Source organism: Halichondria panicea, chromosome 15, assembly GCF_963675165.1.
Source record: "Halichondria panicea chromosome 15, odHalPani1.1, whole genome shotgun sequence".
Lineage (NCBI taxonomy): Eukaryota > Metazoa > Porifera > Demospongiae > Suberitida > Halichondriidae > Halichondria > Halichondria panicea.
Window position 1 is genome coordinate 2,322,876 of NC_087391.1, and position 27,237 is coordinate 2,350,112.

The 27,237-nt window shown below is 42.4% G+C and overlaps 4 protein-coding genes across 5 annotated transcripts in view; 2 read left to right on the top strand and 2 right to left on the bottom strand.

Moving 5' to 3' along the window:
- Nucleotides 1–5,821, bottom strand: part of LOC135348967 (lysosomal cobalamin transporter ABCD4-like) — a 40,992-nt gene extending 35,171 nt beyond the window's left edge. For both annotated transcript variants that reach the window (XM_064547396.1, XM_064547397.1), the window contains exons 1-2: nucleotides 5,661–5,821; nucleotides 5,359–5,471 (exon numbers count right to left, since the gene is read on the bottom strand). In XM_064547396.1, the coding sequence (XP_064403466.1) occupies nucleotides 5,359–5,471; nucleotides 5,661–5,782 (235 nt within the window). In that variant the 5' untranslated portion in view covers nucleotides 5,783–5,821. The remainder of the gene's footprint in view (nucleotides 1–5,358; nucleotides 5,472–5,660) is intronic.
- LOC135348973 (probable serine/threonine-protein kinase DDB_G0281745) lies at nucleotides 555–3,321 on the top strand. The gene is made up of 5 exons (XM_064547403.1): nucleotides 555–716; nucleotides 819–903; nucleotides 1,197–1,274; nucleotides 1,608–1,771; nucleotides 1,950–3,321. The coding sequence occupies exons 1-5, from the start codon at nucleotides 678–680 to the stop codon at nucleotides 3,216–3,218; spliced, it is 1,635 nt and encodes a 544-aa protein (XP_064403473.1). The 5' UTR covers nucleotides 555–677; the 3' UTR covers nucleotides 3,219–3,321.
- Nucleotides 5,822–5,840: 19 nt separating the features above from the next.
- Nucleotides 5,841–11,472, top strand: LOC135348969 (cysteine-rich motor neuron 1 protein-like). The gene is made up of 8 exons (XM_064547398.1): nucleotides 5,841–6,039; nucleotides 7,274–7,995; nucleotides 8,102–8,245; nucleotides 8,359–8,487; nucleotides 8,661–8,894; nucleotides 9,230–10,651; nucleotides 10,760–10,934; nucleotides 11,086–11,472. Exons 2-8 carry the CDS (start codon nucleotides 7,713–7,715, stop codon nucleotides 11,384–11,386), a joined length of 2,688 nt encoding a protein of 895 aa, XP_064403468.1. The 5' UTR covers nucleotides 5,841–6,039; nucleotides 7,274–7,712; the 3' UTR covers nucleotides 11,387–11,472.
- A 67-nt stretch (nucleotides 11,473–11,539) lies between these two features.
- Nucleotides 11,540–27,226, bottom strand: LOC135348966 (exportin-1-like). Its single transcript, XM_064547378.1, has 27 exons — nucleotides 26,961–27,226; nucleotides 26,680–26,822; nucleotides 26,375–26,549; nucleotides 26,176–26,237; nucleotides 26,052–26,096; nucleotides 25,694–25,809; nucleotides 25,369–25,483; nucleotides 24,628–24,747; nucleotides 24,420–24,474; nucleotides 24,243–24,319; nucleotides 23,756–23,914; nucleotides 23,348–23,539; nucleotides 22,988–23,126; nucleotides 22,354–22,457; nucleotides 21,673–21,851; nucleotides 21,198–21,333; nucleotides 20,833–20,964; nucleotides 20,282–20,368; nucleotides 19,893–19,997; nucleotides 19,681–19,759; nucleotides 16,896–17,002; nucleotides 15,758–15,880; nucleotides 15,315–15,462; nucleotides 14,040–14,267; nucleotides 13,318–13,477; nucleotides 13,049–13,145; nucleotides 11,540–11,864 (listed from the first exon to the last, which is right to left on the bottom strand). Exons 2-27 carry the CDS (start codon nucleotides 26,788–26,790, stop codon nucleotides 11,718–11,720), a joined length of 3,198 nt encoding a protein of 1,065 aa, XP_064403448.1. The 5' UTR covers nucleotides 26,791–26,822; nucleotides 26,961–27,226; the 3' UTR covers nucleotides 11,540–11,717.
- Between the last annotated feature and the right edge of the window lie 11 nt (nucleotides 27,227–27,237).

A 27,237-nucleotide genomic window follows, 5' to 3' on the forward strand; every position in this document is an offset into this window, starting at 1 on the left:
CTTAGCAACAGTTTAAGAATGGATGCTAGTGCTAGAAAAGAGAAGATGATGGAGTAATAACATCATCAGGCATTCAGCTAGGATATAGTCATCTAAGACACCAGCAGAGATTAGCTTGTTTTAGTTTTATGTGATGAGAACTGGCAGCCGAAAGTCATTGGTTGCCTAAAGCTTTTAATAACCTGTACAATACAAGACAGATAATGGCAGAGGGCAGCAGTTGAATTGAGAGTAGTCAGACTTGTACAAGCTGTCTTAAATCCCTGCCACTCCTCGGTTCAAAGAAGGACTGCCAAGATTTCTACGTTCATCAGCTGTTCCATGCTAATCCACAAGTTGTGGCACAACAGACACTGGTACAAGGATCTATAAAATCAAAAGGCTGGCTAGATAGATCTGTATACTTGTCTTCTGTGTGTCTTTAGCTTTTGACGCATCAGAATAAATTGGATAATCTGCACGTGACATTAATATTTAATAGCATTCCTGATTTACACAGAGCTGTAGCCCAGAGTCACCAGTCCCTTTTCTCCCGCCCCCGTCCAATCAGAGAAAAGGGAGTGGCTTGCGAGTCTACTCGTGCAGCGCGCAGAGCTAGAGACAGGGGGTACACGTACACGTACACAAAGTCCTAAACAAGTTACTAGCTAGCTACTTACTCAATACTGATACACACCATGCCAACCCTTGCAGAGATCAAGGACAAGTTGAAGGGGGTGAGAAACTTTTTAGTTTTGCTCTGACTTCCCTAGCTAGCTAGAATCATATATATCTAGTGTCTATAACAATTATTATCATAATATTATTCCACCCCACAGTACAAGAATAAGGACAGGACTGCTGAGCATATGTTGGAAGTGTTTAGAAACTTTCCACACCTCAAAATAGCCAAGCCAACAGGCCGTACGTGAGCCGGATTTACTACTGACTGTTAACGTACACGTAGCACTCGTTAATATCTATTTAGCACTGCAGTCTCTTGCATGACAGTTTTTGTTACTGTCCTTAACAGCCCTAGCCCTGGGGACTGGTATCAAGTTGCTAAGTGCTGTATTAAATATGGGTCTGTAAACTATTGTGTACTATAAGCATCGATGTAAATTATGTATACCTGCTGTGACGTCATACCGTATTAAAGCTAACATTCCGTTAAATAATGGAGCTATGGTTGAATTATCATCTTTTCCCTTATGCAGCCCCAACCTGTGCAGCGGAGGCTATGTTGATTGACAAGTGTTTGTCGCTGAATGGAACCGTCCCTGTGCACATTAGTGGTGAGTAGCATTAGTTTGTCCACCATGCTTTCCCAAGCTTCTCTCAGCTCAGCTAGTGTTGTTGTTGTTGCAGCGTTGTCATAGTTTTGTAGGCTGGAGGCAGCTGCATTATAATTATCTAGGACTGTAGTAAATACTCTTACTACCAGCCTTATCTCTCTTTGTGGCTACATACTTTCACTTTGGGGATTGTGTTGCATGTACCGTCATATGTATGGTTTCCTTGGTTTAAAAGCAGCTACTGTATATACATGTACATGTACTTCCTACCGCTGACTACATGTACTTAAATTGTGTACATTAATGACTGTTGCTATTTTGTGTGTTCTTTAGGTCACCAATACTTCATCCCAGTGTCAATACTGGTTCCACAAGACTACCCACGATCCGCCCCTCATGCCTACATAAAGCCCACCCCTGATATGGAGCTTGTCAAATCTGATATGGTCAACCAATATGGCAGAGTAGAAATTGATTTCTTGAAGCAATGGAACAGGGTAAGTCTGTATAATATCACGGTTGAGTAGGTATTGTTATCTTGGGTTAATGTATGCAAAGAGATTTATCTACATGTACATACAGATGTAGCACTCCGTTACCATGGTAAAGCACACACAAAGAGTTACTGTTAAAGATAACAAAAATATAAATGTCCGGAACTGATTTCTCTTGTAGGAAAGCAGTTTGAATGATATGATCAACATTCTATCGATTGAATTCGCTGACAAATGCCCAGTTCAAGGTCGGACAACCCCAACTCGCCAGATAGCGTACACCCCATCACCACAACTGCATCAACAGCAGCCGTACACACCATCCAATAGGCCATTTGGTAACTACCAACAACCCAACCAACCCAACTATACCGGAAATTACCAACAACCACCACCCCCACAAGACAGCATGTACCTGCAACAGCAGCTGGAGACAGAGCGTACCCGAGCTGAGAGGAACCTCTACGACAAACAGATGCTCTTGAACCAGACTCAAGATGCCATGCACCGAGAGCAACAAAGAGCCATTTCTCTAGAAGAAAAAGTGAAGCAGCTAGAGAGGGAGCTATCTAGAGCCGAAAGTCTATTACAGGGAGCTCAACAAGGGCAGAGAGTGGCGGAAGAGAGGGCCAGGGCAGCACAGAGGGGGGTGATCGACAAAAGTGAACAACAGTACTGGATTGTAGATAAAGACGAGATCAAAACTGAGGCGAAGCAGCTGGGAAGTGGAGGATGGGCTACAGTGAAGGTGGCAAGATTTAGACACATGCAGGTGGCAGCTAAGTACATGCACCAGTTGATCATATCCGACTACAATCGAGCGTTGTTTGTGCGAGAAATGAACATGGCTGCTCGAATGAGACACCCCAACATCGTTCAGTTCATCGGAGCCTGTATGGAGGGAGAGGCAGTTATTCTCACTGAGCTAATGATGACTAGTCTAAGAGCACAGTACGGAAAACAGATGCTCACCTATCCTCAGATCATCTCGATAAGCGAAGACGTTGCTAAGGGCCTAAATTATCTCCACCTGATGAAACCAGACCCGATTATTCACCGAGACATCAGCAGTGCAAATGTTCTTCTAGAGCCCTTGAGAGACAACAAATGGAGAGCGAAAATCTGCGACTGTGGATCGGCAAATTTTGCTCAACTTACGAACACAGCTGGCCCCGGGAATCCTACGTACGCAGCTCCCGAATCAGTCACTCCAAAGTTGCAGTCTCCTAAGATGGATGTTTTCAGCTATGGCATCGTTTTGCTCGAGACAAACACACAGCGGTTTCCCGACACTCGAACAAGAGAGCTTCTGTTCGATATGCTTGGACATCGACAGGATATGGTGGGACTAATCAGATGGTGTATCAAGTATACGCCCAACGATCGACCAAGCATGGAGGACGTATTGGTCGAATTGGAGAAAATAGACGAAACCTACAAATCACGCTAGATTAATTTTGTGTCAATTTGCATGTGATACGTAGTTTTTGTTTATAATATATATATATATTTATATATATGAATCAACAAAATTAAATTACTTGAAAAATTAATTGGATGTACACTAATTAACTGATTGCACTAGCTGTCAATGTATCTGCTTTAAGCAACAACAGTTCAACTAACTTTGTTTTCCCTCTGTGGATCAATAATCAATAGTTACAAAAATAACACTTTCTTATGCCCCTTGTCATCCATGTCTATACAACAGCCTCATCCCCAACACCAGAAGCTTGCAGGCCAGATAACTGCATGAGGACCGTATCAATACGTTTTGCGTGTAATAAACCTTTGCAAACAAGCCAATAATCAAATTTTGACAGAAAAAATTTAATTTTTGTGTTCTGGCAAGGATCGTGATGACCGAAAATTGTAATAATAATCGGTGTGCCGGATAATCGAATGAATAAACTGCACCTTGATCCACCCATTTAATTTATAAACAGCATTGTAAATTTATCAAAAGAGAAACAGGTCTGTCTATGGTAACAGTGCATATGCCATTTAAGGGATATGCCTATTTCTTGATTTGTAGTTGAACTTTGACCCTGTCGTAGAGAAATTTGCCCAGCCAGATAAAACCACACAAATTAGTTTTTCAGGTCCACCTGCTTCGTTTTTGGGCCATGATGGCTCAGCTGTAAAGATCGTCAGAACAACTGGCGTCAATTCAATTTTCAAATGTTTTTAATGATCTTTGCCATCTTTTAGGCAGGATAATTATTTTATGAGCTTCGATTTTTTGTATGTATGCATGTCAAAGAGTCCGAATCCCAGATTAAATTTTGAGGAAAAGGCCTGAGAAACGAATGTTCTGTTGTCATCTTTTGGTGTATGCACCATTATTACGTTAATTTGATGAAGGTAAATTTAATCGATGGACCTACACTTATAATGGTGTTATCAGTTTACAGTCACATTCCTACTAGTGTTGTTATCTGAGAAGGAGCTCAACAAAATTATGTTCTATACGTATCCTACTAACCACCATTTGATAAAACTCATGCGTTTCTTAGCGAGATTGGAGATAGATACACTATAAATTTTGCGTACTTTGTAGTTTTATTTTTTGTTCTAATTCCACCAAGCACACTAAAATTGGTAAGAATCACCTAAGCCAAAAGGCCAAACTACCACTGGTACTGTGTAAACAGCTGATGTACATGTATGTAATTATTAATTGTCTAATAATGCAAATATGGCACAATAAAGAACGGGTGATTCACAGAAAGCTAGCAATGGATATACCATTTGCTATTTCCTGAAATACAGCCACCTCGCTATTCCGGCCAAGCTGCACTGTCCCAAGGGTGACCGGATTAACGAGTCTACTGTATACGGAATAGCGAGTGGCCGTACATGTACTTCAGGGTGAGTTTTGAGCAGTAAACATCTAGCTAGCAATCCATGCCAAACCAAATGGCTGATATATTGAGGTGGCCGTACTTCAGAGAGTCTACCGTATTACTTATTGTGTCATAATTATCTGGTATCAATACGCAAAACTAACAGTGAAGTAAGCGCTATGTGCAGCTCCAGTGTCTTTACATTTCTACAACAGTTTTATATCTGGCCCTACCCTATTCAATCATAATAAGCTAAGGTGGAAAACTGACGCAAAAGTTGCTTAGCCAAAATTAATGTTCAAGAGACTGAGACACTTTTTTGCATGGCAAACATTATAATTATATCCTAACCATCTGTTTCGGATCCAGCCGGCCGGGTATCAATCTCGCTGTCCCCCCCCCCCATGGATGGGGCACATTCTGATCAAGCAAATGGGCAGGATTATTTCTGTACTTGCTAATTCTATCCCATAAAAGTACATGGTTGTTATAAAAACATTATGGCTGGTTGTAGCTATTTTTATATACGTGATTGTGAAGGAATATTAAACTAAGTATTGTAGTGCCAAGAAGGATAATAAAAGATTATGGGAGACCAACTTTGAGCTCCTACTGTTTTTGTTTCTGAGGTGAAGTTGTCATTGATTATTTTACTTGCTGTCGGGCCTTGAAATGACATAGCATTAGTTATACTTAGCACTTCAATAATTCGGACGATTACGATAGGTCCACATCAACGCTTACCTGCAGATCTAGCTAGAATGAGGACAGCCAGGAGTAGTAATGACTTGGAACACAGTCCAGGAACCGCTACTCTCAGTACTATATGGAGACGTTTTAGGAAGAGCCAGTTGAATCTATTGCAGGCGGACACAGTATTACGCATAAGTTATGTGTCGGGACGAATGTGTAAATGAATGAACACCAGTATCATGATTAGGAATGGGATGCAGTACTAGGATCTGAAGTAGTGCTTAACATGTACTATACTGTAGTATACACAGGTACGTATATGTAGTACATCGTGCAATATAAAATGAGCTTACTTAGGCTGCTTTTTGCTCTTGGAGGTGGAGATGGTTGCCTTATCGAGCTGCTCACTGGCTCCCCTTTGCTCTGCCGGCCTCCCAGAACGAATAAGAGGTGTCTTCTCAGATGCCATAATCATCACACTAATTATTTCTGCTGAGTTGGCAGTAGCACGTGGACAAGCCACTCCCCCCTCGTTTTTCCTGAGGCTTCATTGGAAGTTTTGCCTGACTAGACTATATACAATGGTGGAGTCCACACCTGACTGTGCCTCGTGTAAGGTGATAGGAGCCGGAGGTTGCTTTGCAGGTGCAATGTATGCATTCTACCAGAGGGCTCACCTACCCTCTACAGCCTCCAACAGAAACAGGCAATGGCTGGCAATGGTCGGAGCAGGTGTGCTGGGGGCGGGGCTGGGGATAGTCTACTCTGATCACTTGGCCATACGTTAGGACTTTTTATATACCATGGTACTATATTAATTTTTTTACTTCTCTCGGTGGATACGGGTAAAGAGGACCTGCCACTATAAGTTTTTATCCCTACAAGAGACTGAAACAGTCGCATTGGCATCTTAAGAGTCTTCTCGGTGATGTAAATGACAGTTTCTTCAGCCCACTGAATAGATTTATTCTCATGACAATACCGCTTGTATAAAGCTGTTGCCAGATATTGATTATGGATTTTCTATAGACTGACTTCCTGTTTTACTTCCTACTCGTAGCTCTAAAACATCCCCACTGGCCCCACTGTTCTTAGTAATAGCCTGTGGCATTTCCTCTGGTGCAGCTTGTGTTTTGTGTCCATAAACATTGGCTGCCCAAATAAATACCTTGTTCTTTCATTTGGCCGCCACATCTGTAGCCCTTCTTCCTCTTAAATTTAGTTTAGATGCCCACGGCTTCAGGGCAAATTGCCCAAGGTCATGTGTTAATGGCTTCAAGAATACCAGTATGCAGCCATGCTTCCCCAGACCCCAACATAAGCACTGTAGGCGGGAGAGTACATAATTGTTTAAGTTAAAAATTAATGTGCCACAGATTTTTCAACAAAATGGCTTTTCTTTTCTTTGATGATTATATCATAATTATGCTAAGACTATAATAGTGTTGCAACATTGCTCTAGGGAAACACGAACAATAACATGCAAGCATGGCTTTAATGAATGTCCCTGTGTTTATCTCGGCCCTTGCACTTCCTCGTCTGCCTTCCTTTGTTAAGATTTTTGCTTACATGCCCTTGGCTTCAAATTTCTCATTTTAGTGGAATCAGTATTTAATTTAGTGTGTAGACTATTATAATGTTATCCTGCATCCTCTTGCATAATAATTAATTTACCGTATAGTGGCGAAATTTTTGAGGAACTTAATTCTTTTGTGGAAGTGCCTCTAAAACAATAAATTCCGCATTTTGGTCAAATGACATTATGTATTTTGTTTAGCTTCATTTTCGTGGGCCGGGGACGAAACAGCGCAAAATATAATTAAGTGCTGTACAGTACATGTTTTAATGGTAGGATACCTATACTTGTGGGTTAATGTGTGCATGGATCCCATGGTGGAAGGAAGCACTGTTGCAGTATCTCTTGTCCTGTCTTTTTTATCAGACACTGTGTTCTTTCTTGCTGTAGTGGCTGTGGGGCTGGGAGTGGCGAGACTAGCTTCCTGACAGCAGCTGGGCGGGTCTAGACGTATACGTTGATGTCACTTCAGGTGCAGCAAAATTCACCAACATTTAATTTTCTTGTGAACACAATGATATTAATTTTTTGTATAGCTAACTTGTTTGTATAGCTAACTTGCTTACGTCCTAAGCAAACTACTTTGTGATCATAATGAATACCATTCACTTAATTGTTACAAGGAATGTTTAATAATTCAGTCAATTGCTGTTTATACTGAGCCAGCCAAATATTTTTAGTCAATTTTAGGAAGTGACTAATTCTACTGCATGCATCCTGTGTTACCTTGCTTGGGTGGAAACATTCATGCAGACAGTATAAAAAGGCACTGCATGCATTTTGAACCATAACAATCTGTTACTACTCTTCATCCAACCTCAAAAGAATAATGGGAACTGCTACAATCTTCACAACTTTGACTTGCTGCCTCTTAGCAGCAATGTGCAGCTGCAATGCACTGTTTTGCAACACCTGTGTCCCTGAGCAATGCCCAGTGGCGACTAATTGTCCTGTAGGGAAAGTGATGGACTCGTGTGGGTGCTGTGAAGTGTGTGCCATTCCTCTGGAGGGCACCTGCAACACTGATCTAGATTTTGGACGGTGTGCAGATGGGAGATTCTGCCTACCCGACGGCGGCCTGTTCTCTGGAACTACTGCCGGAAAGTGCTTAGGTGAGATTAAGTTGCAGCTTTACATGTCTGCATGATTGAGCGAACAGATATTGCATGAAGTACTATGATTTTGTTTTTCTCTATGATTACCATTTTTATTTTGCAGACATTACTGAGTGCTTTTCCTCTGGTTGTGATGTCATTGATGATACGTGTGATTGCGGCTATTCCAATTCTTGCCCGACCAAGACCTTCACGTTCAACGACTTGCTGTCCTGTGAAGCAAGCATATCTGAGAACTCAACTGAAGGTGCGATCTTGCATTAGATCTAGCTGCTTGCAAGCATTATTTCAAACGCTGTGCATGAGTATATCTATCAATCATTATAAACTGTGCTATAACCAGTTTTGTCATCCATGCAGAAGTACCTGTGTGTGTGAGCTTTGGATGTGAGATAGTGGCCGATCACTGTCAATGCAAATACAATGAGAGTTGCCCCATGACGTCTTTCTCTTACTCCACTCATGATGAGTGCGAAGACGCTATGAAATGTAAGTTTATATCAGATTAGCTGAGTCTGCATGTATATGTAGTGCATGACCCGTTCATTAGAATCAAGCACGTCTATAAAATTATCATGTACAATGAAAATTAATGTACCAGTTTGTATGCATAATTTGTTTTGCTTTTCTCTATGTTTTACTTTTTTTGCTATTTTCTGTAGTTGCTGCCTGTGGAAGTGTGGTGTGTGAGTCACACATAGTCTGTCCTGAGGGTAGTTACTATGAGTCTGGTCCTCTGCTTCCCGGAAACTGCTGCCCTAGCAATGGAGTGTGCTGGTGTGACAATGAGCTGTGTCCGGGAGAGCCAGATTGCCCTGAGGGATTCGAACCAACTGTGGTCACTTCTGCTAACAACACTGATGGACAGTGCTGTAATACTTATGAGTGCACACGAGGTATGTTGTTGCTTTGTACAGGAGTTCAGTAGACATTGTTATAGCCTAAATTGTGTCTGTTAACATTTCAAAAAAGAATAATGGCATTGTAGTCTATTCAAGAAAAATTGTATTTTGCTTTGTAACCATGTTAACTGAAGTCATAACATACACTAACATACACCTACACAATCCCGGATCCTTTGCACTGTGTATGCACAAACACAGGAATGTTGTAGTCTACCTGCAATTACTCTCAATTAGAGCAAGGATAAACATGCCGACATGTACAGTCATGCTTTGTGTCTGCATTTTACTTGTCTCATTCATTAAAAATAATGATAATTATTTTGCAGTTACATGCGACTATGAAGGCCAACAGTTACAACACAATGAAGCCGTTCTTGTAGACGCCTGTACAACTTGCCAGTGTTACAATAAAGAGCTGTTCTGTCATACTCTGAGCTGCTCTGTACCACAGTGTACCTCATACGAAGAACTTGTGCTTGTTCCTGGAAATTGCTGCCCATTTTGCCAGCCACGAGCAGTGATCGACCCACCAAATGTGCCAGTGTGCGAGATCGAAGGTGTGTTTACGGACCCAGAAAATCCATGCCTATTGTGCAGCTGTTACGAAGGGCGAACTGCTTGCTTTGAAAACGAGTGTTCTCCATTGGCTTGCGTAAAACCAGTGCTATTACCGGGTACTTGCTGTCCTGTTTGTGAAGAAGATATAGAAACCACAACTGCAGCACCAGCTATTAATGTTACGTCTGCTACCACAACAGAAATCAAAAAGCCAGAATTCTTTACTGAGGCAGTCACTAAAGGAGAGCCAAGCATACAACCTCAGGAGGAGGTTAAAGATAAAATAGCGATTGACCCTCCAAATGTACCGCTATGTGAGATCGAAGGGGTGTTCACCGACCCAGAGAATCCATGCCGAGTCTGCAGCTGTTATCAAGGAACAACTGCTTGCTATGAAGAATGGTGTGCTCCAATGGCTTGTGAGAATCCAATCCTTCTGCCTGGAGCTTGCTGCTCTACCTGTGAAGAAGTCACTATGACTGAAGGACCCGCTTCTACAACTAGTATCTCTTCTACGACTGAATCTGCTACTGAAGAACACATAACTACAGACAGTTTTACCACACAGAAAATGGACATAACGGACATAACAGAAGAGACAACAAATATACCGATTGAAATAGTGGAGCCTCCGTATGTGTCACTGTGTGCAATCGAAGGTGTATTTACAGATCCAGAAAACCCATGCAGAGTATGCAGCTGTTACGATGGGAGAACTGCTTGTTTTGAAGAGGGGTGTGCCCCAGTAGAGTGTGAAAAGCCGGTGCTCTTGCCAGGAACCTGCTGTCCTGTGTGTGCAGAACAACCGACAAGTGTGCCCACAACTGAAACACCTACTAAAGAGCGATTGAGTACTGAATCCATTACTGTAGCTCTAACTACAGAGGAATCACATACAACGGAAGAAGTTACTGAAGAGCTTACTTCTGAATTAAGTACAAAACAATCAACAACAGCTACGACTATAATTCCATTCTCCACCCCAGATATTACTTTTAACCAGTCCCCGTTCGTATCACAGCACTGCACAAGACAGCAACCATACATTAGCCGTGGTGATGCTTGCCTGACCTGTATGTGTATCAACGGAAGAGAGAGGTGTGTGGATCAGTCGAGGTTTCTCTGTGAAGTCCCTCGCTGCAAGAACCCAGTGCTGGTGGAGGGACAGTGCTGCCCTATCTGCATTGAAAGTGAGTCCAAAGAGCTAGCTTGTATAAGGAATTAATACACGAGTATACATGTGCATATATATTTGTGTGTGTGTAGATTTTAATATTCATTCCTAATTCCCATCACAGATGATGCCACCGCTATTCCGGTCCCAGATTCATCAGTGGCTATTGTGACCATTATAGTTGATGCGGGTTTGATAAGCCTCCAAGAGGAGGTGGTGACTGAGATGATAGAGGAAGAGATGAAAGCTCTCAGCTACTCGCTGTTGGACATGCAGGCTGTGGCTCATGGAAAAATACAGTAAGTGTAAAAAAATGATTAATTGCAGTGCCCAGAAAGCTTTGCAAGCTGTATCTATCTCTACTGGAAACTGCAAACATCATCTTTACTTTCACACAATCCACGTCAGCACATGAGATGCATTATTCATTATTCCCTTTTTCCTGTTCAGATTGGAGCTGGTACTAGCCGTGGAGGGATTGGATGGGGCTACTGATGAAACGCATGACCTGATTGAGATGGCTATCTTGGAGAGGCTCTCCTCTACGAGCAGTCCGACTCATGACACAGAGACTATCGACACTGGCTCAAAGATACAATTGACTGACAATGTAGTGCTCATAGTGTCTTCGTTGTCTGTTTTAGTTGCAGTAATCCTGCTAACTCTTTCAGGCATCTTGCTAGCTTGTGTGTGGATTATCAGACTCAACAAGAAGAGGGCTAGGAAAGTTCCTAGCACCGAAACAGTTTGATTCTTTGTCTGTGTTTTCATTGTTTTTATCATAATTACCATTTTTATTTCTGTTGTGTATATACATGTTATAAATCATCACTTTAATATCTTTACCAAAATGCGTGCGACGTACATGCAGACATTTACAGCGCTTGTATAAATATAATTGTAATAATGAATAGAATAATGTCATACAGTGGAGGCAGGTAGCAAGAAATTATAAGTGGTACAAATAAAAAGAATATTGCTAATTAACTCAATTGAGTACGACAGAGCTAGTGGACTAGTCATCACTACCTTCATAGAGAGTTCAGACAAACAGTACATTGAGCTAATTGCTGACAAATAAGCTACTCTTGCATTTCGTCCGGTCTGTCGTGAGGGTTGATGATCCCTGGGACCTCCAACTGTTGCTTCCTCTTGTTCTCTGCTGCTTGTTGTAACTGTGCTTCTCTCTCCTCTAGGAATAGTCCTACTGTGTCTGCACCAGCGTGCTCCTGCGTGTGTGCAATAATGTATGGTTGTTATGGTTATTGTATGGTTAGTAACATGGAATGACTACAGGCAAAAAGATGATGAATATTGTGCATAGAATGTGTGGATGTTTTATGAATGTTCAGTGCACAAAATAACTACCAATTTTTGTGCTAGCAAAATAGCATAATTATGGTCAGCCTGTGCATCCGATCAGGGTGTGGCTCAATCTTTCCAAGCACACAGAACAGTTTGTGCAATACGTGTTAGATTTTAAGTGCAGGATATATTTAGTATATACACGATGAGTAGTTCTAAGAAAACAAAATTAGTCAGAAGTGGCTTCAAGGTGTCGAGTTTGTATGACATAGCAAAAATATCAATTATGTCCTATATACCAATAATATTACGTTGCTTGGTCTGACAAATAGCCTAGCTAGCAAGTTATTCTGTGCACTGAATGTTAATGTGTAAGTGTACTGCTCAAACTGTGTGACTGGCTAGCTTTAGGCTACTGTTGTCAGTAGCCAATCTCTAACGGTCGTACAATATAGGTATACAAGGCTCGACAAAACATCATTGTTGAGAAAGTTGTGGTAACAACAGTTGCACTAAGAAATGTTAGAAATGATACGTATGTACATGTATGGTTGCAGCACTAGCTGAGCCTGTACGAAATGTACACAGCCAGCAGTGCGAGCAATGACAAATATGTTGTGAGTCAAACCACAGCTCACATAATAGTCAGAAGCCTGGCATGTGGTATCCCATTGTGTATACTTACAGTAGGCTTCACAAATACCACATGTTATTACGCTATTAAACGGTGGTGGGTACAATGTGCATGTGGTGAAGAGGTGGATAACTAAACCTAGTGACTGCATATAAGAGGTACATGTCAGAGGAGGTCCGATATGCGTGCACGAATCACTACAAATGCTAGTGCATTTGGCCTGGACATATCACGTGATCGCAATGACATCAATGCACTGAACCTATAGTCATTCGTGCACGCATGTCGGACCTCCTCTGGGTACACGTATGAGGTACTAAAGGGATGGTGACTTCATGTAATACATACTAATTTACTCAATGCCCAAGGAATGATGAAGATAATTCAATCTGACATGAAAATCCCCGTGCTGCTTAATTGGAGAGAGAGAGAGAGAGAGAGAGAGAGAGTGTGTGTGTGTGTGTGTGAGTGTACCTTAATCTCTATGAGGAAGTCTCGCAGGTGTTCTTTGAACTGAGGGATGTCCTTGTTGAGGTGGAACAGTCCCTCTACAAACACGCGCATTTGCAAACTGGGAAAAAAGCAACAAACATCTTAATGCATGTGTGACAACAGAGCAGCACTAGCTGAACCAATTTCTGTCTTGCTGTCACAATCTAGCTGAGTGAAACAACAACCCAGTACAACACCTAATTTTGTATAAATGGTAAGTAACACAGGACAGAGACAGGCACAGCACTCACTCTTGTATGTGTGGGAAAGCCTGCTTGAGCAGCTGTGCCACATACTCTTGCACGTAGAGAGCGTTAGACATTTGAGGGTTGTCACAAAGGAGAGTGCCAATCTTGTCCTCCTCAACCAGACTGAACATGAACGCCAGGATGGTGGCATGCATCGTCAGGCCTGCAGGGGGTGGGCGATGGGGTCACATTGTCCTAAATGGTGCTTTAGGCACTTCAGAGACGGTAGTGTGTGAACACACTTTTAGTAAACAGGACATTTAAACAACAAAAATTTGGCCAGATAACTTGGGAAATAATTGCGCAATCTTACCGCAAAACATAGTGTAAGGATGAAAGGCACCAAGCCACAAACAAGGCTACTACATCACCCAAACATGTCTAGGGCACTTACAGTAATCATACCCTCTTCTAATAGCCTAACAATTCCAACTGCAAATTGGCACAAAGAAACAAACACTAGAAAAACAAATTTACTATGCACGTACGAAACTTAAAGTGATTAAAAGTCATGCAAATTTATTACTCCCACTTAACTAAAAAGTCACATTAGGGTACCCACTGTAGCCTTGAGACTATGACTGTTGGGTTCAAGATATCTACATCCCAGGGGACCTCTCCCTACTTAGTGTGTAGTGTTATACAGTGTTGTATCAAGAGTTCATCTTAATGTACTCCTGGTTATATATATATATATATTATGTAATTCAAGTTATAAAACGCACTTGCAGTATGTGACGTGTCTGTGACGACCGAGAAGATGTGCTGCATGAGATCCAGCAGGTAGGTTTGAAAGAACTGTGGCCCCGCCTCTTGACTTGTCGAGAACTTCTGGAGCATGATCAGTAGAACATTGAGCCCTATCTCGGCAACGTTGCGCATTGTATGCTTGAGTGCCCACACAATGGAATCCATGAGCAGTTTGAACTGATCGGGAGGCACCTGGAGGAAGGCTGTGGGAGGGGGTGGGGGAAGCACAGTGACCACACCTCCTGTGCTAATACCGTATAATTTTCGTGGGGCAAATATTCGTGGTTTTCGTGGTTGGAGGCCTGACCACAAATATTTTACCCACGAATGAAGCGACCTTGCCTACCTTTACCTGCAGTGCAAGCTCCAACCACGAAAATATTACCAACGAAATGTCTCAATATTGCTGAACCACGAATATTTTGTCCCCCGAAAATTACCTGCTATACAGTACTTGTATACGTTGTATCAGATAGTAACATCGTTTTGTGCACATCATTCTATTGTAGTACAGCATTTGACACTAATGCAACGTAATTTTTTCACCAGCAAGATAATTAAATTGTGCGAAAACAATCATTACAAACGTTTACTGATGTACATTGCACACATTGAAGCTAGATTTTTCTTCCATACTATAGGAGACCAGCAAAGGTTTCTCACACTTACACACAATGCTATAGGACACTGATCGAGTTATTGAAGAATGCTAGCAATTTGTAAACTAAGTGTCACTAGTTGGCCTTGTTAATTTGATGTCAACATTTGAGTTGCTTCTAGATAGATGCCATATAAGGTAGAATACAACCTAGAATTCTATTCTTTTCGAATAACGAGCATTGGAATGCATAACAGGAACTGTCACGACTAGTCATAATCCAATAACGCCCACAATAACAAACATAGTTTGCCCTCTGGGGTTTAGGGTGGAATGTTGTCAAGGCAACGTACATGGTAACACCGGGAATTTCGCCCACTCAACAAAGCCCAGTGTAGAATTTGAGAGGCTGTGACCATGTGGACTTAACAAAACTAATCAAAGAAACTATTCATAACAGCTACTGTAATTTCAAGAGTCTATTGAAGACAGGACAAACAACTACATGTAGCTATTTCACACAGGAATTGAATATTAGAACTCAATTGTTGCCAAAATGGTGTTTGAAGTAGTCGACATACATACAGTACATTCCCTTTATTATATCGAGGTGGTTTTATGACGGCAGGTGCACATAAGAAAGCTGGCATACCTGTGAAACAGTGGACCGTCACTGATTGCAGCATCTTAAAGAAGTTGGTCCTATGTTCAGGAAACTCCTCCAAGTTCTTGTTGATCATGTCCACTGTACACTCAAACAGGGCAGACATTATGGGGGGGATGTCCGTCGTAGCCAGAGTCTGCAGGGGGGCGGGGGCTCAGTGTCTTACATGGACACAGGGACATAAGGTGACATTGGTTTGACAAATTACATGTAGCTATCCGCAGTGATGGCCAAGCACACAGAATACAGACACTGTGTAGTTCTCATCAAGCCATTGAACTGGCATACATTGTAACAGTCATACATACAGTGTGCATATACATTCTTAATGGCCACATGCAATATGAATAGCTATAGTGTAACTTTTATCGACACCATGCAGTCTTTCACCCCAGACAGCTGGCTCTTACTCATTAGCCCCGCCCACCCACCTCCAGTTTGTCAACGATGGCTGAGACGGTGCTGAGCACCTCAGGCTCTCTAGCTTGTGGCACGTTGCGCTTATAGTCCTCCAGAATAGCGTCCAATAGCGGGGGCAGGAAGTGCTCCCTCACCTGGGAGAGAGGGGGGGGATTGTTCATATTTAGTATCACAGCACACAGTTACTGACAAGAACACACAATAAATGACATAACCATTAGGAACTACACTACACTTGCAATAACATGCCAATACACACGATTATAGATACAGACTAAACACTAAATTCCATCCTTTTGGTTGGCCTAATAACAATACATGCAGTACACACTGTTAGTATTTCACTGTATTTAAGTACAAGTTTTATTGTATACATGAAATTGTGTAAGCCACTAGTCAGCAATGATGATTGTGCAACAGCCATTGAGGACAGAGCATTGGCTAGACTCCAGTTTCCCCGCCCCAGGATTTGTAACGGCAACCGTCATTGGCAGCTGCAACTAATTACATCCACCCACACTTGTGAAATACCACCCTAGAACAAAACAAATAAAAACTCTCCATCCTTCCTCCCACATACCGTAGACAGGTGTGTTTGGCTAGGCTAGGCTAAGAGAGCAGGGAGTCTTGGGTTACATTCAGAGAATGCCCTGAGGGAGGAGGTCAGGTCCCTAGACTAGAATACAGAAAAATTTTACCAGATGACTTCCACGGGACATTAATACGTTTAGAACTACTGATTTGATGTATGTAGTTCTTCAGAACCGCTTAGTATTTTGGCCAGTAGCTAGTAAATAAGTAATGGTACATGAAAACAAAACTGGAAGGGAGAGGCTTTACAAGCGTTTATTCCACTATGCATTACCATGGTAACAGTCACAGTCATCAATTGTACAAACATCAACACGCCAATTGATGGCTGTACAGATCATGCCAAAGTACTTGACCTTGACGTGTGCATCATGCACACACCTAGGTATTGCTATAGCAACCAACACGACATGCGAGCGTGCTCAGCGAATTGATGGCTGTACAGATCATGCCAAAATACTTGACCTTGACGTATGCACACACCTAGGCATTGCTATAGCAACCAACACGACATGCGAGCGTGCTCAAGTGGACTCGATCATTGCTAAGGCAACTCACCATAATAGGGTCCTGTGACTTGGAGACCCAGCTAGTGATGAGTTTGAGTGTCTCTTTCTTGACCACTCTCATGGAGGCAATCAGCGGCTGCCTCGTCGCCAGCTCACCTGTGGCATGTGGGTGTGGTGGTATGAGACCATGCACAGACACATAATGATACAATGTATGTACATAATTATACACAATAACAGAATAAAAAGTTGCCTGAGCAGACTGCACAAGTGTCATGCATATATACATGTACATGTACATGTGTTAAGGCTAAAGTCCCTTATAGAAATGGATCTCATGCTCCCCTACTGTACCCCATAAGAACTCTAACCATAATCTAGTATCTCTGGATCTCATGCCCCACTGTACACAAGAACCCTAACCCAGAGAGGTACGACATGCATGCCTCGATTTAGCAATTAGCCACTGCAATAACGTTGAGCATGGGCGTAATTATGTTTCGATTATCCGCCCACGCTCAACGTTATTGCAGTGGCACGCATGTCTTACGTCCTCTGACACTAACATAACAGAATCTAGTATCTCTGGATCTCATGCTCCCCCAGTGTACACAATAACCCCAACCCTTTAAACACTAGTGTCTCTGGATCTCATGCTCCCCTACTGTACCACAAGAACCCCAATCCCAACACAACAGCATCTAGTATCTCTGGATCTCATACTCCCCTACTGTACACAACGAGTGTTGCAAGCATACGCTTGCTAATGCCTCTCGCCATGTTATGCTTTCGCTCAAAAAGTATTAGTGTTATAGTAGTTTCTATAATGAATTTTACATTAAAGTTAGCTTATCTATATAAACTCACTGAGAAGAAAAGACTTATTACCCGAGGCGCGTGGGCGGCCACGGGTATAGTAGTCTGTTGGTCTGTTTGTTTGTCACAGGTATATCTACTCACCTGGGTTCCACAGCGCTGCGTTTACAGCATGGATAGCCTTCACAGAACAATATCTTGGTTTAAATAGTGGCAGATTTTGATGTTAAAGCTTCATTGTCGAGCAAAAGCTAAGAAGCTTGAACTTGCATGTTGGCAGCTAGCTATAGCTACACGTGGCCTTGATTACGTAGTAACGTAGTTGCAGCTGAAGTGATCCGTACCAGGAACAATTGAATAAGGAAGCTAAAATTGTGACTGGTTGTTGGCTGACTCTGGATCCTATATACTCCAGCCTGGCAGGAGCCATACCTCTCTAAGTATAAGACTCAAGGCTTCTTTGCTGTGATCCCAGTCCACAGTGCATGTCTAATGTGACGTGTACCGTTTCAGCATGCCTCCAGTCTGGTTTACTTTTATTGCTCTTGAGTTGCTGTGCTAGTCATACATGCACTGCATTAATCACTCTACTGGTTTCTTTATTATCATGTCACCAGCCGAGGGTTTGCACTTCAGTGCTCTAGTTTTTGTTTTATTTACATGCATCTATTGTTGTTATCTATGTGGCTTACCAGGACCTCAACATCTCCAAGAAAGAAGAAAATTGATTCTTCCAGGATCTGGAGTTCAGTGTATATGAGAAGAAAAGACTTGCATATTGTTATCTATAATACTGTTATATGGTAGTGTTTTGTGGCTTACAAGGCCCTCAAGAATCTGCCAGGAGGATCTGGATCATTTTCTCACACGTGGGGAATGAGCGCGCATGCGCATTACATCCACAGGAATAATTAAAGGGTGTGTCCAAAGAGATCAATTTCACAAATGGCTACTAATGCTAGCTGTTTTAACAGATATTTTTTTTTACTCTTGTAGCTAACAAAAAGCTAGCGCTTTAGTGCAAGGCTAACTCATATGTTGAATAGAAAGTTTGTGCGAACAGATGATGCTATGAAAGATTCTGAAGAGACTGCAACAGCCTTCAATGTGAGTCAAACTAGCCATAACTCGAGAAAGAAGCTTTAGTTTGCTAATCCACAAATAAAAATCCGTGGCTAGAAGCCTATAGAAGCTGTTAGTTTTCGTCACGTTGCAACCGTTGAGCAGTTACAGCTGGAACAGACAAACAGACACACAGTCAGCTTTATCGTATCCCTTGTGCGGCTACGCCTCGAGGCATAATAACCCCAACACAACAGCATCTAGTATCTCTGGATCTCATGCTCCCCTACTGTACACAAGAACCCCAACCCCAACACAACAGCATCTAGTATCTCTGGATCTCATGCTCCCCCAGTGTACACATTTAACCCCAACCCTATAAATACTAGTATCTCTGGATCTCATGCTCCCCACAGTGTACACAAGAACCCCAACCCTATAAACACTAGTATCTCTGGATCTCATGCTCCCCTGCTGTACACAAGAACACTAACCCCAACAACTGTACACAAGAATCCTAACCCTAACACAAAAGAATCTAGTATGATCATCCTGGATCTCATGCTCCCCCACTACACAAAAACCCCAGAGGAGGTCCGACAGGCGCGATGTAGCTCAAGTAATTAGCCTCTGATTACATCAGGTAAAAACATACGAAGTGGGCGGATAATTGAAGGCAAATTGCTTGAGCTGCACCGCGCCTGTCGTACCTTCTCTGCAAGAACCCACAACTGGATCTCATGCTCCCCTACTGTACACAAGAACCCTAACCATTTGCTCCCCTACACACACTGTAAGATAGTCAAACCTACACAGTATGCATGCTTTTGGTTGACCCTAAGACTACTTTTAGAACCTTAACCCTAATGCAACAGAATCTAGATCTCCACAGAAACACCATGCATAGCACTAAACTGACAGCTCAAAGACACACCACACATCGCAGTTGGACCCACCTCCCTGTATCACTGCTCCTGAAATATTCTCACTCAGTACTTTGTACACGTTTAGCATGTCCAAGTAGATCCTTCCCAGCTGCAAGTAAATTACATCACATGATAAAGTCAGTGCATCATGATTAATGTTTGGAACATAAGTACACTCAATAATCGAGTGGTATATTATTCGAGGTACTGGGCCGTCACACCTCAATGAATTGCACACGTACCTGCATGACAAAGGGATGCCCAACAGCTGTGCATGCTCTGACGTTGGTCTTGAGGATGTGGCCCAGCTGCTTGATGGTCTCGTGGTCTTGAAGCACACTGATGTCCTGTATACACAATCAACATTTAACTTGGCGTGAAAACAAGCAGTTTATTAATTAAATCGCCCCTATATGAAGGCTCATCAATGGCTCAATGGCTCTACTCTAGCTAGGTTGTTTTGTGCTGCAGCAGTCTATTGTAGCATCAGTTAGAATAAGGACTACTGCCGTGTAGCCAGGTGCTAGTCAGCAATCTTTCACAAGTACCAATACTACATGTAGACAGTCAGGTTGCATGTATAGTCATGTATGCCTGGCATAAAACACACACAATTATGGCAAGCACTCACAGCTGTGGCCTTCTGTATGATGGTGTCCCAGATCTCGTTGGGCAGGGACATGTACTTCTCAATCAGTCTCTCCTGAACTATTGAGTCCTGGGAGAGAGGGGGGAGGGGGAACAGTGTCAGTAGAGTAGCAACATTATTGCACTACAGCTCAAGGCCTGATAATTATAGCCTCAACCGTGTGCTGGAGTGCAAGTACAAATAATTATAGCAGCTACACGCATTTATAAGCATGCACAGTGTATAAGCAGGTCTGACCTGTTGTGCATGTTGCGAAAATTGAAAAAAGAGCTCGTACTTTTGAAGCATTATTTTTTAATAGGGTTTTAAGAGGACGATTTAGTTACAACTAGAGTGCCCCGTAAGTGATGACATCATTATGTCACGTAGCAGTGGGCCAGTTGTTATAATTACCGTGAGATATAGTACGCATAATTGAAAGGTGGTAGTAAGGTGTTAGAACCCCATTAGGAACTCTATCCGACTAACATATTTACACTAGAGCGCGATTTGCCTTAGAAACAGTAGCCCAGCAACCTTGTCCACCCACTCACCACTTGTGCCTGTATCATATAGCCGACTGCCTCGTAAAAGGTGTGCACCTGCTGTGGTTGAAGGTCCATGATGATGGCACGGATGTTGTTCAGTATCTCTTCAATGAATGGCATTACCTCCAGGGGCTGTACCTGAGGGGGTAGTAAGTCGGTTATGATCATCAAAATAATAAACCAGCAACAACAAAGTTACTCATACTGGGTAAAGATCATCAAACCCAAAAGTCACTATAGTGACTTTGCATAAGTTGTCCATTGTTGCCTAGTGAGCGGTGGTTTCATACAACTCGCTGTTTACTTCTAAATTAATGCATGCACACATTGCTTTTCTCTTACATGAGTGTGACCTTTCACTGCATGCTTACCTGTATAAAGTGCCGCCTACACTTCTGAGCTATCTTGATGAACGTATCGCAGGCCATGTCCTGTACACCATCGTGAGTCTCGTGCATGAACTCAAACAGTTTGTTCACCACTGTCTTCAGGAACTTCCAGTGTGCCCTGTTGACAAAATGTGCATCAATAATAGTGGAATCTCATCACTTTTAGGGCTATTATGATAAACAGAGCCGTACGTACATGTATTAATGAAATGTTCACTATTTTAGACTTCATCGTTAATTATCTTTGTGGGATAATTATCCTGATTGGGGCAAGATTAAAACTGGTATACGTAGGTAACGTATTGTTTTGTTTTGTTCTGTTCTGCTTACTGGTGGTATTAGTTTCTCTACTATCATCAGGAGCCAGAAAATGTCCAAAACATACATGTAGCTACTATGATGAATGCAGTGTGCTAGTACACCACATATATTACAGAAGTATCTCACACACACTCACCTGAGGAACCGCGGGTATTGTCCCACTATGTACATGATGTTGGAAGCCACAATGGCTTTGTTGTCCTTCCCTCTCTTCTGCTCACAGAGACCTAAGAGCTCTTTAATGACCGTCACGAGAAATCTCTTCTCGTCTTCTTCGTGCATGGCACCACTGATAGAGCCGATAGCCCAGCACAGCTGTGAGGGTGTGTGTGGATTGTGTGAGGGGTGTGCATGCATGGGCCCACTGATAGAGCCGATGGCTTAGGGGGTGTGTGGATTGTGTGAGCTGTGTGAGGGGTGTCCATGCATGGGCCCACTGATAGAGCTGATGGCTTAGGGGGTGTGTGGATTGTGTGAGCTGTGTCAGGGGTGTCCATGCATGGGCCCACTGATAGAGCTGATGGCTTAGGGGGTGTGTGGATTGTGTGAGCTGTGTGAGGGGTGTCCATGTATGGGCCCACTGATAGAGCCGATGGCTTAGGGTGTGTGGATTGTGTGAGCTGTGTGAGGGGGGTGCATGCATGGGCCCACTGATAAAGCCGATGGCTTAGGGGGAGTGTGGATTGTGTGCAAGGCACCACTGATGGCACTGCACAGCCGAGAGGGTGTGAGGGATGTGTGTGTTGTGTAGAGTATGTGTTAGTGGACGATCCACTGTGGGTGGGATAAGTGTAGGGTGTGTGCAGTGGAGTATTACCGTGTTGAGGTTTTTCCAGGACCACTCGGTGCCGTCCACCTGTCTGTACAGCTTGTCAGTCATGATGCTCTCAGTGTCAGCGTAGTCGAGATGAGTCAGATACACTGCGAATGGAATGGAAGGGTGTGGTTAAAAGAGGATCAAAAGTAACAGCAGCTAGTCTAGGCTAGCCATTCTAAAGGCTTACATGTACAAACTGTATAATTATGCTGCAGTAAATGTATGGCCTAAGCAGTTACATTGTAATCATGCTATTCTCAGTCTGCTAATAATTATTACCAACCAGCAACATTAACGACCCTTTACCCATTATACTATGGGCACTTACACCGTATTACTAGAATGTTTTGTGAGCATCAAACATTTGCGAATTTTGCAATGGTTGATCAATTCGCAACAATAAAATGCGCAACACCTAAATTATTACTAGTAAATACACACGATCCTTGCCAGAACGCAATAGTTAGATGGCAAAGGGTCAAATTTTCCTGATTGGGCTCATTCGCAAAGGTTTTTCACCAGCAAATATTTTAGTAATACGGTATTATGCATGCATGTTACGTGATGTATACAAAGTCACCCAAACAAGTGCCCATGCAAATACATCCACAGATACCCTCCCCGGCCAGCTCACCAAGAGTCTCTCTCATGCTCTTGTACATGTTGATAGCGTCTGTGTCCTTCATGAACTCTCGGACAACCTCCCCCTGATCATTCTCCACCACCAACACCTCCTCTGGTTTCGCCATTCGACTGATCATCACCAGACGAACCTGCACAAAAGGTCAAGGGGTCAGACTCACAACCTCTAATCTCCAGTTTTGGACACGTCGTAAACAAGGAGTAAAGGTGTATAATTGCATTGGGTCTGCTACAATATCGATAGTGTTCACATTATTAAGGGATCAAAAATTTCGTGTAATATAAAGCTTTAAAATGGTATTATAATTGTACAGAATTCATGATATAGTAGCTGACATAATTAGACGCACACCTTAGAGAGCACAGGGAGGTAGAGCTGGCGGCGTGGGGGTACTGGTTGCTGGGAGAGGATGAGTGTGGAGTGAGATGAGGAGAACGGGTTCTCGTGATACAGCTCTGCAGAGAGGTGGTTCCAGTATTCGAGGCAGATCTTGAATATCTCTTTCTCTTCAATCTCGGAGATCAACACCAGATAATGAAGTGCCTGGGGCAGGGGGGCAAGGGGAGGGAATGGGCAAGCAAATGTGCATGGGGCAAGCCACAACATGAAGGTTGTATCACTATACTTCTCAAGACCACTTCTTCTATTACCTACTACAAGTGGATTTTGTACAAGCTCCTACACTTAAATAGTCAACTATAATCTTGTAAATTTTACAAATAGGTGCATATTCCACATCTCTCTGCTCTGTGCACTCACCTCTAACAAATAGTTTTGCAGCTCGGGTTTCTGCTCCACAAGCATCCCGTGCTCCTTTAGGAAAGTGCAGAGACAGAGGGCCAAGTTCTGGATGAAGTTCTGTTCGTCTTCCTGCCCATTCTTGTAAGCCTCACGAATGTTTGTACTTAGAGGCAGCATCTGTGGGAGCACACAGTGTATGGTTAACGGTAGGTAATAAAAATATACACATAGGGAGCTGGTTAATTAAAGAAGAGTAGCCAGTCCATGGAATACATGTGTGCGCACGCATTTGTGTGTAAATCTTGTATACTACATGCTGTATACATGTACACGATCGCATTGATATGACCAACCTTCTTGTGGATAAATATTTATATTTGTTGCTAGGTAACGTCGTTTAAACACAGATATTATCTATAGACTATACAGGCAAATAAGGTCTAGCTACTCTAGTACAATCATACATTTGTAGCCTGCAAGTTAGCTTGGTGGAGCAAGTACGTACCTGTTTAAGCTGCACCATAAAGAGATTGAACATGATAACAAACTGCTCTCCATACTGATCATTGGCTTTTACACCAGCTGTGTGATGGGGCAGTGAATAACATTACAGAAGTAGGTGGAGACAGAGTGCAAAGCGCGTGAATCAATATACACACTTATAATTATTCTTTCAACTGACCTATCTCTGTGAGACATTGCAGAGTGACATTTCTGAAGGCAGGAACATTCAGAAACTGTGAGAAAACGAATAACATCAGCTGATTCAGATGTGAGTACGTACTGTGAAAAACAGTAATAGAATTATCCCCCCTTACAGTGTTTCTCCTAGTTGAACAATAACACAGCACGAAAGTGAGTTTCTATAGCAACTAAGAGCGTCACTGTACCTTATAAATGAGTGAGCTAATGAGTTTGGTCTCAAAGATGTAGCCGAGTGGTATCCAGTTGAGGAACTTGAGCAGTGTCTCTAGGGTGCTCTTCACAAGGGGAATGCTCTGAGAGTTCTCCTGAAGGGGAAAAAACAGTTACTGGTGTTTAAGCACCTGTATCAAAATTGTTGTGTAAAATTAATGTTTTGGGCAATGCAGTAAAATGTGAGGAATGTTAGGTTACGGTAAACAGTTTGCTCATTAATTATTCATAACCTAGATAGCCTGAAACGAAAAAACGCTTCGTGTAGCCCTCCAGTATGGTAAGAAGCATCCTATAAGAGCAAAAACACTGAGCTGGAAGTATTTTTGGAAGTTTAATTTGACTACTAGTTTGTAAGGTCTGCTAGTTGATCGCTCAGAGCTTCCACTGGAAGATGTTTTGACAATTGATACACAATAATACACCATCATGTATGTGCCAACTTCGATTACGAAGTTTCACAACAATTATTAGAATATTTATGAGCATACTTGAGTAATCAGGTAGGCGCAAAATACATGTAGGATACAGCGATTAAAAACCAGACAGACTCTGGGAGAGGTGGACAATTGTGACCTCTCAAGACTAACGACCTATCACCAAATAATTATTCTACCCATTGAACGTGAACAAAGTGATGAGATTATCTATAACAAGCACACTCAAGCATGCAACACTGTGCATGGCCTGATTACATCAACACTACAGATAATCACCATGACGTAGCTGCAGAGACTGAATACATCGGAGAACTCGCTGCACATGGTGTCCTTGAGGTGCTTGGCTTTGGCCTGGGTCATCTGACCAGTCGAGAAGTCAAATACTTCCTCACTGCACACAACCAACCAGGTAAAACAAAAATTCTTAACTTTCCCCTCTAAGAGAGTTGCATTGGGACGCTTCACACAAGCTTGAAATTAACCTACCAGTTTACAAGTACATGGCTACACTAGCAGGGACAATGATTATACCAAACACCATGTACTACTATAACAGTGTATAAGTTGTGCACTTGGGGGTGGGGTATGCAAGACGGCTCACCTGAGCAGCTTAAGTATGATCATGTTGTTGGTGCATAGTGATTCGGAGGTTTTACTGGCCCCCACAATATCTGAGATGAACGTCGGCCAGTTCCGAGGCCATTCTTGCTTAACGATCTGCATGGAATGGAAAAAGGCACAATCACACAACAACATGTTTGTTTACATTATACAATGTCATGTAAGTCAATGCTTTGCCTTACACCATACAAGCTAGGATGAGAGCGAGGTGCTTATAGTAGAGAGGTTCGAGCAAAGGGTGTACAGATATTACAAATGGGAATTCCGATTGCTAAACTAATTCTCTGCTGTGTAGATAATCAAACTTGTGCATGCTAAACATTGATTCTCCTACTTACAGCGACGAGGATGATGTTCAGTTTAGCAACGTATACTTTCTCTTGCTGCAACAAATAACAAATAATTATACATTACCATTTCAAACATAAATTAAATAATTATTTGTTAGATTTCTATCTCTACCTCTAGTTGCTCAGAAGTGGACGACATCTTGATTATCAGCGCTACAATATACTTCTTGATGCCTGCATAAATAATATGCACAGTAAATTCCGACACAAGCCTGTTAAATTAACACTTGGGTACATGTAGCTTGAAACAGAACTTGAGGGAGAGTTAATCTCTGTGGGACCATAAATTATTACCAATACCTATTGCTCACCTTCACACTGCTCCCTTGGTAAGGCCTTCCATTTTGTTTTTATTAGAGCCTCTAGAATCTGGAGGGCAAAGTACTTTGTCTTTTGACTGTTTGAGCGCTCTAGAATACTGTCAGCTTGGGTCCAAGCCTCTGGTAACTCTTTGAAACGTGTCAGGATTTCTTCAGCCATTCGTTGCTGTAGTAATTAGTGCTCAAAAATTAAATGTTGAGGTACACGATTGTAGTAGTTTACTGCATAAGATGAATAACGTATGAGCAACTAAGTGTATACTATACAGTACACCGTATCGATAATAAAGAAATACCTCACGTCCGACTGAAGTGTAAAAGCAAGTGACGATCTGGTCCAGTAGTGGAACGTCCAGTTCTTGTGAAAGGTCCAGCACTCGTAGAGCCTGCTCTGTCAGGGCAGCCATATCTGTGGCTTATGCGCAAATATTATTGTTACCTGCAGGGGGGTCGTAAACCAGTGCCGATTATACTATACTAGGAAGTGACCCCACCCCCCATGCTGGATTTGTTTACAATCAATTTTCCAGGGTCTTTGAGCTTAGATACCAGTACAGCTGCACAAGTCCTAACTTACGAGTTTGGGTGAGTGAGAGGCTTTAGGAAGGCGCGATTGTATTGTGGTCCAACGTTAATTGATGCGAGGAGCTTGTAGTAGCTTGTCAGTCAGTTTACACACAAAATTCAGTGAGTTTGGAGGTCTGTCTGTTCTTGCAGTGCAGTGTTATCGTGTCCCTGTATTCTAGTACTCACATCTTTTCGATAATGGTGCTCAGTTCATGCATACAGTATACACGTGGTTAGCACCGCCTGTCAAGACAGGTCCAGTTCAAACTGGATATCGTTCAAACAAG

What these genes read in the sequence shown, in the direction of transcription:
- LOC135348973 (XM_064547403.1), top strand. Translation starts at nt 678, where the DNA reads ATGCCAACCCTTGCAGAGATCAAGGACAAGTTGAAGGGG. An exon ending in TCAAGGACAAGTTGAAGGGG is followed by an intron (nt 717 to 818) that starts GTGAGAAACTTT and finishes TCCACCCCACAG; the next exon opens with TACAAGAATAAGGACAGGAC. An exon ending in CGTCCCTGTGCACATTAGTG is followed by an intron (nt 1,275 to 1,607) that starts GTGAGTAGCATT and finishes TGTGTTCTTTAG; the next exon opens with GTCACCAATACTTCATCCCA.
- LOC135348966 (XM_064547378.1), bottom strand. Translation starts at nt 26,790, where the DNA reads ATGGCTGCCCTGACAGAGCAGGCTCTACGAGTGCTGGACCTTTCACAA. An exon ending in GCAATGTCTCACAGAGATAG is followed by an intron (nt 24,320 to 24,419) that starts GTCAGTTGAAAG and finishes CCCATCACACAG; the next exon opens with CTGGTGTAAAAGCCAATGAT. An exon ending in AGGAGCAGTGATACAGGGAG is followed by an intron (nt 17,003 to 19,680) that starts GTGGGTCCAACT and finishes CACATGCCACAG; the next exon opens with GTGAGCTGGCGACGAGGCAG.
- LOC135348969 (XM_064547398.1), top strand. Translation starts at nt 7,713, where the DNA reads ATGGGAACTGCTACAATCTTCACAACTTTGACTTGCTGCCTCTTAGCA. An exon ending in TACTTATGAGTGCACACGAG is followed by an intron (nt 8,895 to 9,229) that starts GTATGTTGTTGC and finishes ATTATTTTGCAG; the next exon opens with TTACATGCGACTATGAAGGC. An exon ending in GTGGCTCATGGAAAAATACA is followed by an intron (nt 10,935 to 11,085) that starts GTAAGTGTAAAA and finishes TTTCCTGTTCAG; the next exon opens with ATTGGAGCTGGTACTAGCCG.